The sequence below is a fragment of the Spermophilus citellus genome (assembly GCF_964194105.1).
Source record: "Spermophilus citellus genome assembly, chromosome: 4".
Lineage (NCBI taxonomy): Eukaryota > Metazoa > Chordata > Mammalia > Rodentia > Sciuridae > Spermophilus > Spermophilus citellus.
In genome coordinates, this window is record NC_138185.1 from 42,878,013 (window position 1) to 42,890,798 (window position 12,786).

The following is a 12,786-nucleotide window of genomic DNA, read 5'->3' on the forward strand; positions in this document are numbered from 1 at the left end:
CCGTAGCTATCTCTAAACAACTGAGTGAGTCAAGGTCTCAAGGGCTTGCCCAGTATTGGTTTTGTTTGTTTTTCTGTGATTGGTTCTTACAAACTTGCAGTAGAACAGGTTTGCCCTAATATGTTTTACTTAGTTAAAAAACAAAATTTTTACTTCCTTTCTGGAACCCTGCTGCTGCATACTTCGTGCCTTGTCAAGTTCTTCATGCATTTGGCTTGATGTTGGGGTGTCCCAGAAGCATGTTCACTAGTCTGTTAACTGGCCTCTTCTAACGACTCCTTGGCTTTAATACTTCTACAGTGAAACCAAAAAACAGCATGGGTTCCTCATGGTCCTTATTTTGCATTTTTTTTCATTGAAAGGAATTGCTGTGTGGACTTGATTTGTTGATAGTAAATGACAGTCATCTTTGTAGCAGTGGGAACCAATTGGTCTACATTGGTCATACTTAACAATTGTAATTTCTTCTAGTGAAACTGTCACTGGCTTTCTCAGATCAGTCCTGTGTGGCCCATAAGCCAACTTGAAAATGGTCTTGAAATGATGGAATAATAGTGCAGCTATTTAAAATGTAGTAGCTCTCTTTACAGAGAAACCACAGTATGCAATTTTGTAATTGAGCTTGTTCTGTAGTAGGGTGATGTAATTTTTCTAAGAAAGCCATCAGCACCACGTTTTACATAGTTTTCATTGCAGTAGATTTCTTATGTAGAATAATACCACTAGAGAGCTAGCTGTTTTCTGTAGCAAAAGTGATGTTATTGGTAATTTTCTCACTTCAGTACAATTGCTGAAATCAACTGTGCAATCAAAACATATAATTCTTATTTTTATGTATATTTTAGAAATTAAGAAAAAACTTTATTACTTGCTCTGCCTTTTTTTTAACTGACGTATAATATATCTTTAGAAAAATATTCATCATAAATTATTGTAGAATTCCATGGATTCTTATAGACTGAACATAAGGTTGTTTTTTTATTTAATATCAGCACCTCAGAAGCCCCCTTGAGGACTTCCGTTTATAACACTAACCTCCTACCCCTGCCTCCACAGGGTTGCTTCTAACAGCCAGAGTTAGCTCGGGCTGATTTTGTATGTTATTCAAATGGAACCATACAGAATATATGCTTGTTGTTCTGGCTTTTTTCAGTCAACATCATCCATTTTGATGCATGTGGTTACTTATTTCTTCTCATTATAGTATTATGTGGTTTTTAAATACCACAGTTTATCCATATTAGAAGTGGTCTTTAAAAATGGTTCGCCATATTAGATAAATAATTAAGCTGCTGAGGCTGGGGTTGTGGCTCAGCGGGAGAGCACTCCCCTAGCGCGTGCGAGGCCCTGGGTTTGATCCTCAGCACCACATAAAAATAAATGAATAAAACAAAGGTATTGTGTCCAACTACAACTAAAAAATATAAAAAATAAAGTAAGCTGCTGATGTTATTCTAAATAGAATTGTTTTTCTTCTCTAGGCATAAAACATGAATGTCAAGCAAATGGGCCAGAAGACCTCAATCGGGCTTGTATTGCTGAAAAGCTAGGTGGATCCTTAATTGTAGCTTTTGAAGGATGCCCTGTGTAGATGATCATTCAGTGCCACAAATTGAAAGCTTCCATGTTCAATGTTATCCTCTTGCTATATAAGGAAAGTGAATATATTTAGGCCAGGGTCTCACTGAGGGGGAGCTGTTTTGTCATCTTTTAGAGTAAACAAAATATTCTATAAACATGTGCAAACACAGCCCTAAATAAATTTAGAATCTAAAAGGCTTATTGGTATGAAATTAAATTTTTATTGGCCAAATGCCTGTTTTGATGAGTTGACTTTTAAAGATTTTCATAAGCTCAGGAATTTTAATAATGCATTTCACAAAACAGTACAAAGCCATGTGAAGAGAATTATCGTATGTTTGTTAACCTTAGCAGTTACTTTGGGGTTTTTTTGGTTAGAGGATTGGTGATAATTTGATTATCATTTTGGCCCCAAATTATTTTTAATTCTCTATTCTTCCTTGACTTAAACAGAATAATGGGATATAATTTTTGCTTTAACATGTGATAACACTAATACACTAATTAACAGTAAGACTAAGGCAGTCTTTTAATTCTACTTAATGTGTAATGGAGACTATCAAATTGTCCACGTGTAATTCACGCTGATCTTGCAAAGCACTGTTTCAATCACATCATTGAAAAAGAGGAAGCAGCCCTTCCTTGTACCTGAGGTGAACTTGCAGCCCACTAGTTGGGATACTGTTTTGAGAGTGACCTTGCATCTTGGAAATCATGGTGTGTCTTCTGGAGAAGGTGCATTGTCTCCCAACAACAAATTATAATGCAAATTAGGGCTCCATTGTAATCTGCTTTGTTCATGAAAATGATAAAACAGTATATTGATAAGCTAGGACACCTGCAGTATCTGTTTCCTTCAGAGCTTTGCTGCATCTGATTCAATAAGATGTAGAAGAACACTGAATATGTTTCCTCTGGAACCTGGGAGAACCAAATTTCCTAGAGCAGTTTGTTGACTGTGTGGAGTGGGGTGCAGGTACCATGGATGAAACTCATAGGGAGCCACCACCCAATGACACTTGGAAGTGATTGTCATTAACATCACAGGCATGACACTTTGAAAAATGTAGAGATGCACAGTTGAACTTAGAAGTAGCAGTTACTGGCTTATGTAATAAAGGAAGCATTTTTAACTTACTTCTTGTGTAATTATTCTTGTGTGAATTGGGATGAAGTATTTTTTTTCCATATGCGATAAGTCATCAAGGTTTTTATTTCTGACAGTTAAAATCACAGCACTTCCTCCTCAGGTTGAATGAGAAAGTTGGTGTAAAAATTGGGAACCTTTTTCTAATTCCAAATCGTCATCCAAAGGCCAGGATTTGGGGAGGCAAAAAAAAAAAAAAAAAAGGTTATTGTGCTTTCATTCGAATATCTCTTTCCAAAGAATCGAGAAAATAGTGCTGGCTGCTTGTCATTCTTTCATCCTGAATTTCTGGTTTTCTCTACTTCGAAGCGTTAGTCACAGTCCCCCCAAAGAAGTGCTGCCAGCCCAAGGCTGCCCCAGTCTAGAATCAGTTCTGTGGGTAGAGCCAGGAATGTGATCCAGGCTCTGCTTTGATCACTCATTCTTGCTGCGACCGTACAGGCACATGGGTGTGTGTACATACGAAAGAGACATACATGCCTGGGAACGATTGCAAGTAGTATGTACATCTGTAGTATAAATGTCTGTGAGCATTCCACTCTTATTCCAGAAATGGGGAAGATGTTAACAGTTACTTATGTCTCTAGATCCTGTTATGTTGGGTACTTGATCACTGAGCCACATCCCCAGCCCTATTTTATATTATATTTAGAGTCAGGATCTCATTGAGTTGGTTAGCACTTTGCTTTTGCTGATGCTGGCTTTGAACTCACAATCCCCCTGCCTCGGCCTCCTGAGCTGCTGGGATTATAGGTGTGTGCCACTGCACCTGTGAAAAGTCTGAGGTTGGGACAGGTGCTTCTTTGTAAAGTCAGGGTTTAAACTTCAGCTGACACTAGTCAGAAACAAAGCTGCAAGTGTATTCCTTTTCCAGAAAATACACTTGTATCTTCACAGGGGTCAACACATTACAAAAATGATTGTGGAAGACTTAGGGTCCCTTTTGTAGTTACTCTTAGGCCCTGAGAAAGAGCAGGTAAAGCCAGTGCCACAGAATCCAGCCAGACCTTCCTTAGCTATGATGTTTGTTATTTCAGAGAAGAGTACTCTAAGAAAAAGCCCAGTGACTTGGGTAATAGAATCAGGTTTAGTCTAGTGGCCTCCTTTTTGTAGAACTACTGTTGAGAGTGGACACAGTTTCTGTTTCTTGACAGGCTTGTTGCTCTTTGGAACATGGGAGACTGGATTTGCCCAAAGACACACCAATTTCTTATGATTTGGGGCACTTCTGAAATACAGTAACAGGCTCTAGACTAGGAGAGGGGACATAAGTTGTACTACATGGAGTACCTCAAGCTGAGTGACTACATTTGGCTGGCCAGGGCTCTCCCAGAAGGGAATCTGGGAAGGGACTTTCAGGGCCTCTAACCAGTCCTTCAGTAGCCAACCCAGAGGTAACTTGCCTAATTACATCTCTCAAGCGGCAGAACTGGGACAAACTCGGATCTCCTCATTCCCACTAATGAAAATTCCAGTTTGATGCTCACTGGAATTCAAAGGTTAGATCTTGTTCATGCATTGGATGAGATTCAAAAGAGGGAAAAAAACAATCATTTCTTTTGGTCTCAGTGTAGATCCAAACCTGAAGGAAGCTCAATGAGGAGGCATTTGGAGGGTGCTGGTCAAGTGGCTTCTAAGGCTGTCCTTGCCCCTCCAGTTCATCACCAATGCCTTGCTGATGTCCCTACTCTCCCTGTCTTTACCACACCGCTTCCTCCTCCAGGTGCGTTAGGTGCTGCCTTACAGGCCAGGCATCCTGGTGCCTTTGCGTTTCAGTGTCATTCAGAAGATGACCAGATTAACATCATCAAAGAGCAGTGGTCTGTGTGATGGGCTTTCCAGGTCTGGTGGAACAGTTTATGAACCATGTGACTCTGGGATGTCTGCACTCTGAAGGGAAGGATTTCGGCTGGATGTTTTTATTCCGCACCCTCCCAGCTCTGGTACTGGAAGAAAGAGTAGCAGCAACATAAGTCCAGGCCATGGCCCTAAGAACCAGCCCAGGGAGAGCCATGCTTCCTCTGTTAGATTCCTGCTTTCACAATTAACAGCTTCATCCCAAAGGACTACAAAAGCTAGTTCTCCATTGCTGCCTGAAAACTCCTACATTTCTAGTTTAGCAGGACAGGGATCTTCAAATGGCCAGCCCCATGAGCCGGGCCCCCATAAGGATCTGTACCATGCTAATACTGGAAGAACACAGGGAGCATGTTGGCAGTCGTGACACTGTTTTGCAAGCAGTCTGCCAGGGGCTGCTGCCTCAGGTGTCCTCCTGAGCAGTTTTCTTCTTCCTTCAGCATGGTGGTGGAACCTTGCCCATGAATAGCTGGGTGACCTGGCCCAGCTAAGGCAAGGCACACTTGGGCTCCCTCTGCTGGCCTTTGAAATGCCACTACTGGGGTAGGTGAGGTCCCCTGAGTTTGAGCTGCAGTAGGAAGGTCCCCGTGAGTGGCACTTTCCTGAACTCCCCAGGCCAGCTGGGCCCACACTATGCACTCCCTTTGTCTTGCCTCCTTTCCCACAGGTGGACACAGTGTCTGACAAGGGGGTAGGACCATGACCAGAAGCCATTGCCTCTTTGAACCCAAGGTGGCTTGATAACCCCAGCAATTTTTCCCTGAGTTCTCCTCTTTCCTCTGCTAAAAATGAGTAGCCCTCTCATTCCAGTGCCTTTGAAGGCATCATCTACCCAGTGTAGAAGCTCTTCATTTGTGCAGTTAGTGTAATGGGGTGGAGAGGAGTTTATTGGAAATGCAGGCTCCCAGGTTCATAATGGCAGTTGGAGTGGGAATCCTGGTATAGGGCACAGGTCTGGTCTGTACCACACCCACTCACCAGGGCCCCAAACCAGTGACCTAAATAAGGCCACCTGTGGGGTTAGACTTCTGCCTGTCAAAACTAGGATAGAAATTCAGATCTGCTTCCCTCTACTCCTTTGGAAAATTCCAGCTTAATGCTAACTATAATTCAAAGGTTAGATCTTGTTCAGTGGATTGGATGGGTTTGAAAGGGGCAAGAAAAACAATGCATTTCTTTTGTCTCTGAGCATAGACCCAAACCTGAGGAAAGCACAGTGATGAGGCATTTGTGGAGGATATTGGTCAGGTGGCTGCTCAAGCAGTCTCCACCCTTCCTGTCCATCACCAACATCTTGCTAGTGTCCCTACTCTCCCTCACCCAGAGACTTTCCTCTGGCTCTGAGCCTTGCTTCAGATACATAGTGCACACAGCAGAATTTGGGGCACCACAGACGTATAGGGCCACAGCTATTAGTGGGGTTTTGCATCCTTAGAAAACACCTGTGGCCCATTCAGAGTGCCAATGCACTGCTGGGTGTAAGAAGTGGTTTGGAACCAGCCCTGCAGCTTGCCAGGTGAGTACCATCATTTCCATGGGCTCTGGTTCACTTCATGGAAGACCAGGTGCTGTGAGTTGGGTATGAGTGGGCATCAGGTGTTCTTGTCATTTGCTTCATTCTCCTGGTCAGTATTTCAAGACTTGTGGGGTGCCCCTCCACATCACCTTCCTCCATAGAATCCTAGAACAGGAGTATCCCCCTACACCTGCTTAAAAACCCTTAGTGGCTTCTACTGCCCTGTCTAGTCCAAACCCCTTGGTCTTAATGACTTTTCAGCCTCACCTTCCCCTCTGCACCCACTGTCCCCTGAAGGAACCCTCTTGCAAACTCCAGCTTAAGCCCACTTCTCCAGGGAGACTGCCCGGGATTTTCCAGCACCTTGTCTCCAATTTAGCCATTAACATTCAAGTGGTTCACACACAGGTGCTGGGATGGGGTGGGGTGGGGGTGCTGAATAAAAAGGCAAAAGGACACATCTACCAGCAGTACACCTCCCTAGGTTCCTGGGACAGCCACTGGAATCATATCCACCACTCAAGGGGGGCTGAGATACAGATCCCAGAAGTGTGAAAACAACCCTGTCTTGTAGGATCTGCCATCTTAAGTGCCCAACATCCCCTAGCCAAGTTTTGCCAATTAGACTTTCCAAAGGATTTGGAGACTCGGCAGGGCAGGGAAATGAATGTGGAATAGCACTTGGCCAAGGCAGCCCCTTAACAAGACTGGCTGATATTGGACACTGGACCTGCTCAGACCTACCTTCCCATCCTGGCTTGGTTCAGGCCTTGCTGTGATTCAGGATCTCTAACACTCTGTATAAACTCCAGATTTATTTCTCAGTTAAGAAGCTCCACACCTCTTGGGCCAAAGTTCCCCTGGACCATTCTGTTATGAGCAAAGAACTCTGGGTCTGAGAGTTGGCAGAAGTCTAAGCTGGCTTCTGCCACAGGACAGGTGGGAGGGGCTGCTCCAGCCCTGAACCCCTCCCAAGGTATGGACCTTCATCCAAGGCCCTGCGCACATGGAGACCCTTGTTCATTCACAGTAGGCCACCCACACCCCTGCTCACAGAAACCTCACATCCTCAAGGGTGGGGTATAGCAGTCAGGGCATCTGACCACTGGGTGTCAGGCATTGTTTCCTCATCTGCCCACCAACCACTGAAGCCTGGGAGGCGATGGAAAATACTGGGGCCCAAAAAAAGGTTTTATCCCCATTTTACATAGCTGCTGGTCCCCTGCTTGCAGAGAAACCAAGACTATGCTTACACTTTGTCCCAAAGACAGCCCATCTTGGGCCCAAAGTAAGATGGGGGAACCCCAGAAGACCAGACGACACTGCAGCGCCGGGCAACACATTGGTTTTAATGGCATTAACATCCAGGTGGTCACACGTCAGTTCTGCTTGGCAACTTCCAGGGGTGAGGAGCTGTTGCCTCACTGGGCTGGGCCGAGGCCCTCCAGTCTCCCCAGCCTCTGAGAATTCACCACCTGGTCCGGCCACTTCCCGACCCCAACCCCACTGAAAAAAGACATGACAATTGCACTGATTGACATAGATCCCTAAGCACCCTGGCCTCCCGGCACAACCCGGTCTGTCAGAGTCAACAAGGGCTTTGGCGTCGGCTCAAGGTGGTCCAGGACTGCTCCAGGGAATAGTGTTTATCAAATGTGACAAATGTTCTTGTACAGACTGGGGGTCTGGAAGATTTATTTCTGTGGTTCTAAGAGACTCTTGTCTCTAATGGCTTCTCTCGGAGCTACTGGAAGTTGGGCCTGGATAACGCTGTGTTGTTGGTTTATTTATTTATAAGGAATGTGTAAGGCATTTTGGTAAAGTTGAACAGTAACTTCTTTTTGCAGAGACTCAGACGGAGGTGCCCTCCTTTGAACTGCTGCCGTCCTCCTGCAAACAAAGGCAGCCATGTGAGAGAAAAGCTGGGCAAGGAGCCAAGGCATAACCTCTCATGCCATGCTAGGACCTGCAGTCCCCTCCCTGGGCTGACAACCCCAAACCACTTGTCTGGAGACCCAGAGCTGACTTCCTGGGGCTGGCTGCCTAGGAGTTGGTGGTAGTGAGAATGCAGGATGCAGGAGTGTTAGGGCTTTGAGTCAGGTGAAAAACCCTGCAGGTAGGGGCCAGGACAGAGGCAGGGGGACTGGGACGGGGCCCAAGCAGGCTGCAGTGAGAACCATGCTTCCTGGGCTCTGGGCCCTGTGGGCTAATGTCCGTGTTACAAGTATCTCTCCCCAACACCTAGTTCTGCTTCTCCCACTTCCTGCTTGTCCCGCTTCCCTGGGGCTCCAGCATCATACCCAACTCTTTCCAAAAGCTCACTCCCATCCACCCTCCTGGGGGTCAGGGCCCACCTCCAGAACAGGCCAAGCCACAGGGGCTGGGAGCCAGCCCTGTGACCCCACATGGATGAAGCACTCACTGTTTTTTCCAGCCGTTCTTGCAACTTCTTCACTGTGTCCTTCTCCTTTGCCAGCTGCTCCTGGGTTGTCTTCAAAAGCTCCTGTAGTTTGGTTGCAGCACGTCCCAGATCACTTGTTAACTTCTTCTCTTTTTCTAGTCTCTCCTGTGGGTTTCAGGGTTGGAGGGGATCAGCCCTCACATGACATCAGCGGTAAGACCCTGAGCTGTATACACCCACAGGGCCCAAATACCTGGGACTGGAGCTTTCCAGGAGCACAAGGAAGCTGTCTAAGGGCCACTCAACAACAGACAGTGCTGGTTGGCAGGAAATGGTCTGTGTTGACTGTGCCTCCCACCAGCCCCACCTACCTCCTGGCCTAGGACAACAGGTGTGGGCTACTCTGCATTGTCTAATGTGCCAGCCACCAGATATATATACCTACCAGTACCTAAAACATGACTTCCAAGTTTTATATAAATTACATTAAATAGCTACACTGACTAACAGCTGCCATGTGACGTGGCTCCCTCCCACCATGTGTGATGAGGGAAGCCAGTTCCTAGGGGTCTGTTCTCCCAGTCCTGGCCCCTCTCCAAGGTCAAGACTGGTCAAGGCCCCAGCCCCACCCTCTACCTTCAGCTGTACAGCCTCCTCAGTTCCTGAAGACTCCAGGGGACCAGTAGCACGGAGCTTCTCCAGCTCTTCTTGTAAGCGACACGCTGTGGTCTGAGCCTTATCAGAGAGCAGAGTGGGCCTGGGTGAGCAGCCTTACCAACATCTCAGCAGTCAATGACCAAATCTGCCTGGGTACCAGGGGCATCCCAAGCCTGATGGTGCAACAGCTCAAGCCTGAAGACACAGACTAGCCTTGAGGTTCCAAGACTAGCCATGAGGTCCCAAGAAGGCTTCAACATCCACCTGCCAGGATCCCATTGTCCTCCCAACCCCCAGCATGCTGATGGCCCAGCCCAGACACCTGGTGGGCAAAGCAGGGGAGAGCCAGCATGACCAGCTTGCTCCCCAGAGACTGTAAGTGTCTGAAAGCTGATAGGGGCTGAGAGCCACCAAGCAGGCCTGACCTCCTCAAACTCAGCCGTGAGCTGCTGCCTCCTTGTCTGCTCGTCCTCCAGGGTGGCTTCTGTCCGCTCCAGCTGCATTCTCAGCTGTGGAGATATCACAAACATAACTTGGGAACCTGGTGAAGGACCCTTTTGGGGCCCAGGGCTCTGGGGCAGACTAAGACTATAGGTTCTGCCTTTTAGTTGCTTCTAGGGTTCCCCCAGCCTTGCCCTGCCCCAATGAGCCATCCCTGATGCTCCTGTGGGGAGATGGAACCTCAGTTGCAGTCCAGAAGCTGGTGGGTTAAAAGGATTCTGAGGGAACCTCTGTAATCTCAGGAACCTTTAACAGGACCCACAGGACAAGAAAGATGCCTCAGAGCCATGAGATAAGGCCCAAACCCACAGTGGCTACCCTAGTGACAGACCCCTGCCTCTTGGCAAGAACTCTTTAAGTGGTAGCTCCTTTGATCAAAACTCTGAAGAGGGCTGGAAGTGCAGCTCAGTGGCAGAGAGCTCACCCAGTATTTTTGAGTCCCTGGGTTCCATCCCCAGGACCACATAAATAATAACCACCCCTCTGGACAGCAGATATTCTGCTAGTAATACCCAGCAAGAGCCACAACAGGAGACAAGTCCCCTACAGTGGCTGCAGAACCAACCCAAGGCTGCTCTCTCAGCCTGGTAGGTGCACGGTGCACTCCCAGTCTCAGACTACTCCCACCCCCGCCCGCCTCTCTGCCTGGTCACCTTCCCTCTGCTCTGCATCTTTTGGGTCCTGGGTGCACCTAATCCAGGTAAAGAGGGATGGGGAGGGTGCTGGTCAGGGCTGGGAGCAGCCAACACGTCAATCAACATGAAGGCTGCCCACCCTGCACTGTACTTGGGGCTGTTAGTGACACATCTGAGGACCAGCTCACCACCCTAACCTTCACAGGGTCCTGCTCAGCTGGGGAGACGCCTGTGGGGACAGCTGGGGACCCAGCTACGTCACCATCCTCTACGTGGCTCTTCATCTCACTCAACTGCTGCCTGACCTGAAACAGGGAGGGGCGGGTTTGTGCACAGCCAATCACACACACACACCTTACACACACACACACACACACACACACACACACACACACACTCCCCTAGAGAGGACCGCAGCTGCTCTTAATAGCCGAGGCCCCTACTGGTTTGCTCTCTGTGACCAATGTTTGAGTCCCTACCACTACGCAGATTAGCTGGGCAGGGCCACAGCACCCAGTTTGAGCCAAACAGGCCTGGAGGCCAAGAAGCCTCTAGGTCAATGAGACCCATGTGCTGAGCTTCAAAATAAACTGGTGGGAAATCCTCCTTAGGAGTGAGATGGCCCCTGATAGACACAGACCACACAGGCAGTGAGTCCAAAAGGGAGAGAGAGGCTGCCAACAGTTCTGCCTATACCCTTGGTTTCTTCAAGAACCATGGCTTGGAGCCCTTTCTGGGGTCCAGGGAAGATTATAAGATGACACCTTGCCTAATAAGTTACCCCATCTTCATCTCTATGGCTGAGGGCAAGTGGCACATCCACTGGCCCCCAAAGTTCCCAGACCACTGAGCTTCTGATTTGAAGGGTGGTAGCATCACTCAGGGAACATGGGTAAAAGTTCTAGTCAGGAGGCATGGTTGGGGACTTTGGTCATGAGCTCTCTAGAGGACATAAGTGGTCTCAGGCTCTATTCAAGAGGCCCTGCTCCAAGGGGCAACCTCAACAACCTCTGACCCAACAGCCTGCAAAGGCAAAAGCCAAACTGTAGTTGAAAAGATGATAAAAAAGCCTAGGCGTGGGATTCTGCACATACCCCTTGTATGGGCTGTATACCCTAGGCCTGTAACATCGACCTGGCTTAGCCAATGGCCAAGATGACTGGCCTTAAACTCAGGAGGAGACTTGAGCTGGGTGATACCCCCTCAAGTAGTGATCCTGGGTGAGCTCAAGATGGGGACCCAGGGAGCTGGGAGCACCTGCTGGGCTTGGTGGAGGCTGTGGGGGGTGCTAGCCTGGCACACCAGAACTTCTTTCTTCCACATCAGTGCTGCACATTTTAACCCCAAATATCTCAATCTCTAAATGCTGATGACTACTTTAAGACTTTTAAGAAAGCCTGTACAGATCTGACAGATGGACTGTGGTTGTAAAGGCTGCCTCAAGCAGGTACTAGATAGGGTGTGACCTCTTTATGGAGGCAAGAGCTGAACCAGTCAAGCAGCTGGGACATGGGATTAGACACCATAGCTGAAAACTGGGCAAGCCAAGCGGGACTCAGGTCACCTGCACAGCATAGCTCCTCACATCTGAATGGGGCTTGAGCTCTGCACCCAGAACCTGGCACTAGGCCAGGTGGGGACTAGGCCATCCCCACACACCTGTGGATTTGACTGAATGGGTCTGAGCCATTGCTGAGGTGAGGAAACCCCAAGAGGGCAAGGCCTTGCTAAGAGCCACAGTGCGGTGGGTAACCAAGCCAGGAGGGATCTGCAAGGGGTCACTACATCCTCGATGCTCGTAAGTGCTGAAATGGGCTTACAAGGTGAACAGACCCCCAGAACCCCCACTTCCTTGAGCAAGAGAACAGGCTACCAGTGGGAGGGAAATGGGGTGTGCACCCTGGTCCCAGTGGACACAGGCCCAGCTCAGAATTTTAGGCAAATGTTCCAAGAGGGCCTCAAAGAGCCTTCCTGCCCCATGTGGCTAATGGATGAACACTGTCCCCCTCTGCTAAGCTGCAGAAATCTTTGAGTGAACAACAAAACTTGACTGGCAGATTCATCTCACACACACGAGCCCCGCACGTCACAGTCCCCATGCTGGACTCCACGTTCACCTACCAGGGCGAGCTCGTCACTCTGTTTCTGGGCTTCACTCTTAGCTGTATCCAGCTGAGACTGAGACTCTAATAAAAGTTGCCTCAACTTGAGGAAGAAACAGCCAGGTGATAGGGAAAAGGAGAGAAGAGAAAACCAATTCCAGTGAATTAGAGGCAAAACAAAAACCTAACATCTATTTACCCAAAACACTAGTGATCATCACAGAGCAGGGCCAGGCTTCCCATAGCTACAATTTCCTTTTTGAAGACTTAGGAAGGATAGTGTTCACTGCACACCTATCTCAGGCCTTCTTAGACATCTGCCCTAATCTCTTGTTCAAAAAAAAAAAACAAGGCCCCAAGGGTGAGATTAAACCAGGACTCGGGTTGCC

At 47.9% G+C, this 12,786-nt stretch overlaps 2 protein-coding genes across 9 annotated transcripts in view; one reads left to right on the forward strand and one right to left on the reverse strand.

The window, feature by feature from the left end:
• DSTN (destrin, actin depolymerizing factor) overlaps positions 1-2,718 on the forward strand; it is a 32,425-nt gene extending 29,707 nt beyond the window's left edge. For both annotated transcript variants that reach the window (XR_014021444.1, XM_081289895.1), the window contains one exon: positions 1,482-2,718. Coding sequence is in view for 1 of the 2 variants with exons in the window: in XM_081289895.1 (XP_081146021.1) it covers positions 1,482-1,591 (110 nt within the window). In the remaining variant the exon portion in view is untranslated. The remainder of the gene's footprint in view (positions 1-1,481) is intronic.
• A 4,712-nt stretch (positions 2,719-7,430) lies between these two features.
• The window catches only part of RRBP1 (ribosome binding protein 1), a 68,232-nt gene continuing 62,876 nt past the window's right edge, over positions 7,431-12,786 (reverse strand). For 2 of the 7 annotated variants that reach the window (XM_081292651.1, XM_081292649.1), the window contains exons 19-24: positions 12,417-12,500; positions 10,484-10,600; positions 9,585-9,668; positions 9,139-9,237; positions 8,520-8,667; positions 7,431-7,988 (exon numbers count right to left, since the gene is read on the reverse strand). In XM_081292651.1, coding sequence (XP_081148777.1) covers positions 7,885-7,988; positions 8,520-8,667; positions 9,139-9,237; positions 9,585-9,668; positions 10,484-10,600; positions 12,417-12,500 — 636 coding nt within the window. In that variant the 3' untranslated portion in view covers positions 7,431-7,884. Of the gene's footprint in view, positions 7,992-8,519; positions 8,668-9,138; positions 9,238-9,584; positions 9,669-10,483; positions 10,601-12,416; positions 12,501-12,786 lie in introns of all 7 variants that reach the window. The other 5 variants (XM_081292654.1, XM_081292653.1, XM_081292650.1 and 2 more) reach the window with 4 other exon arrangements.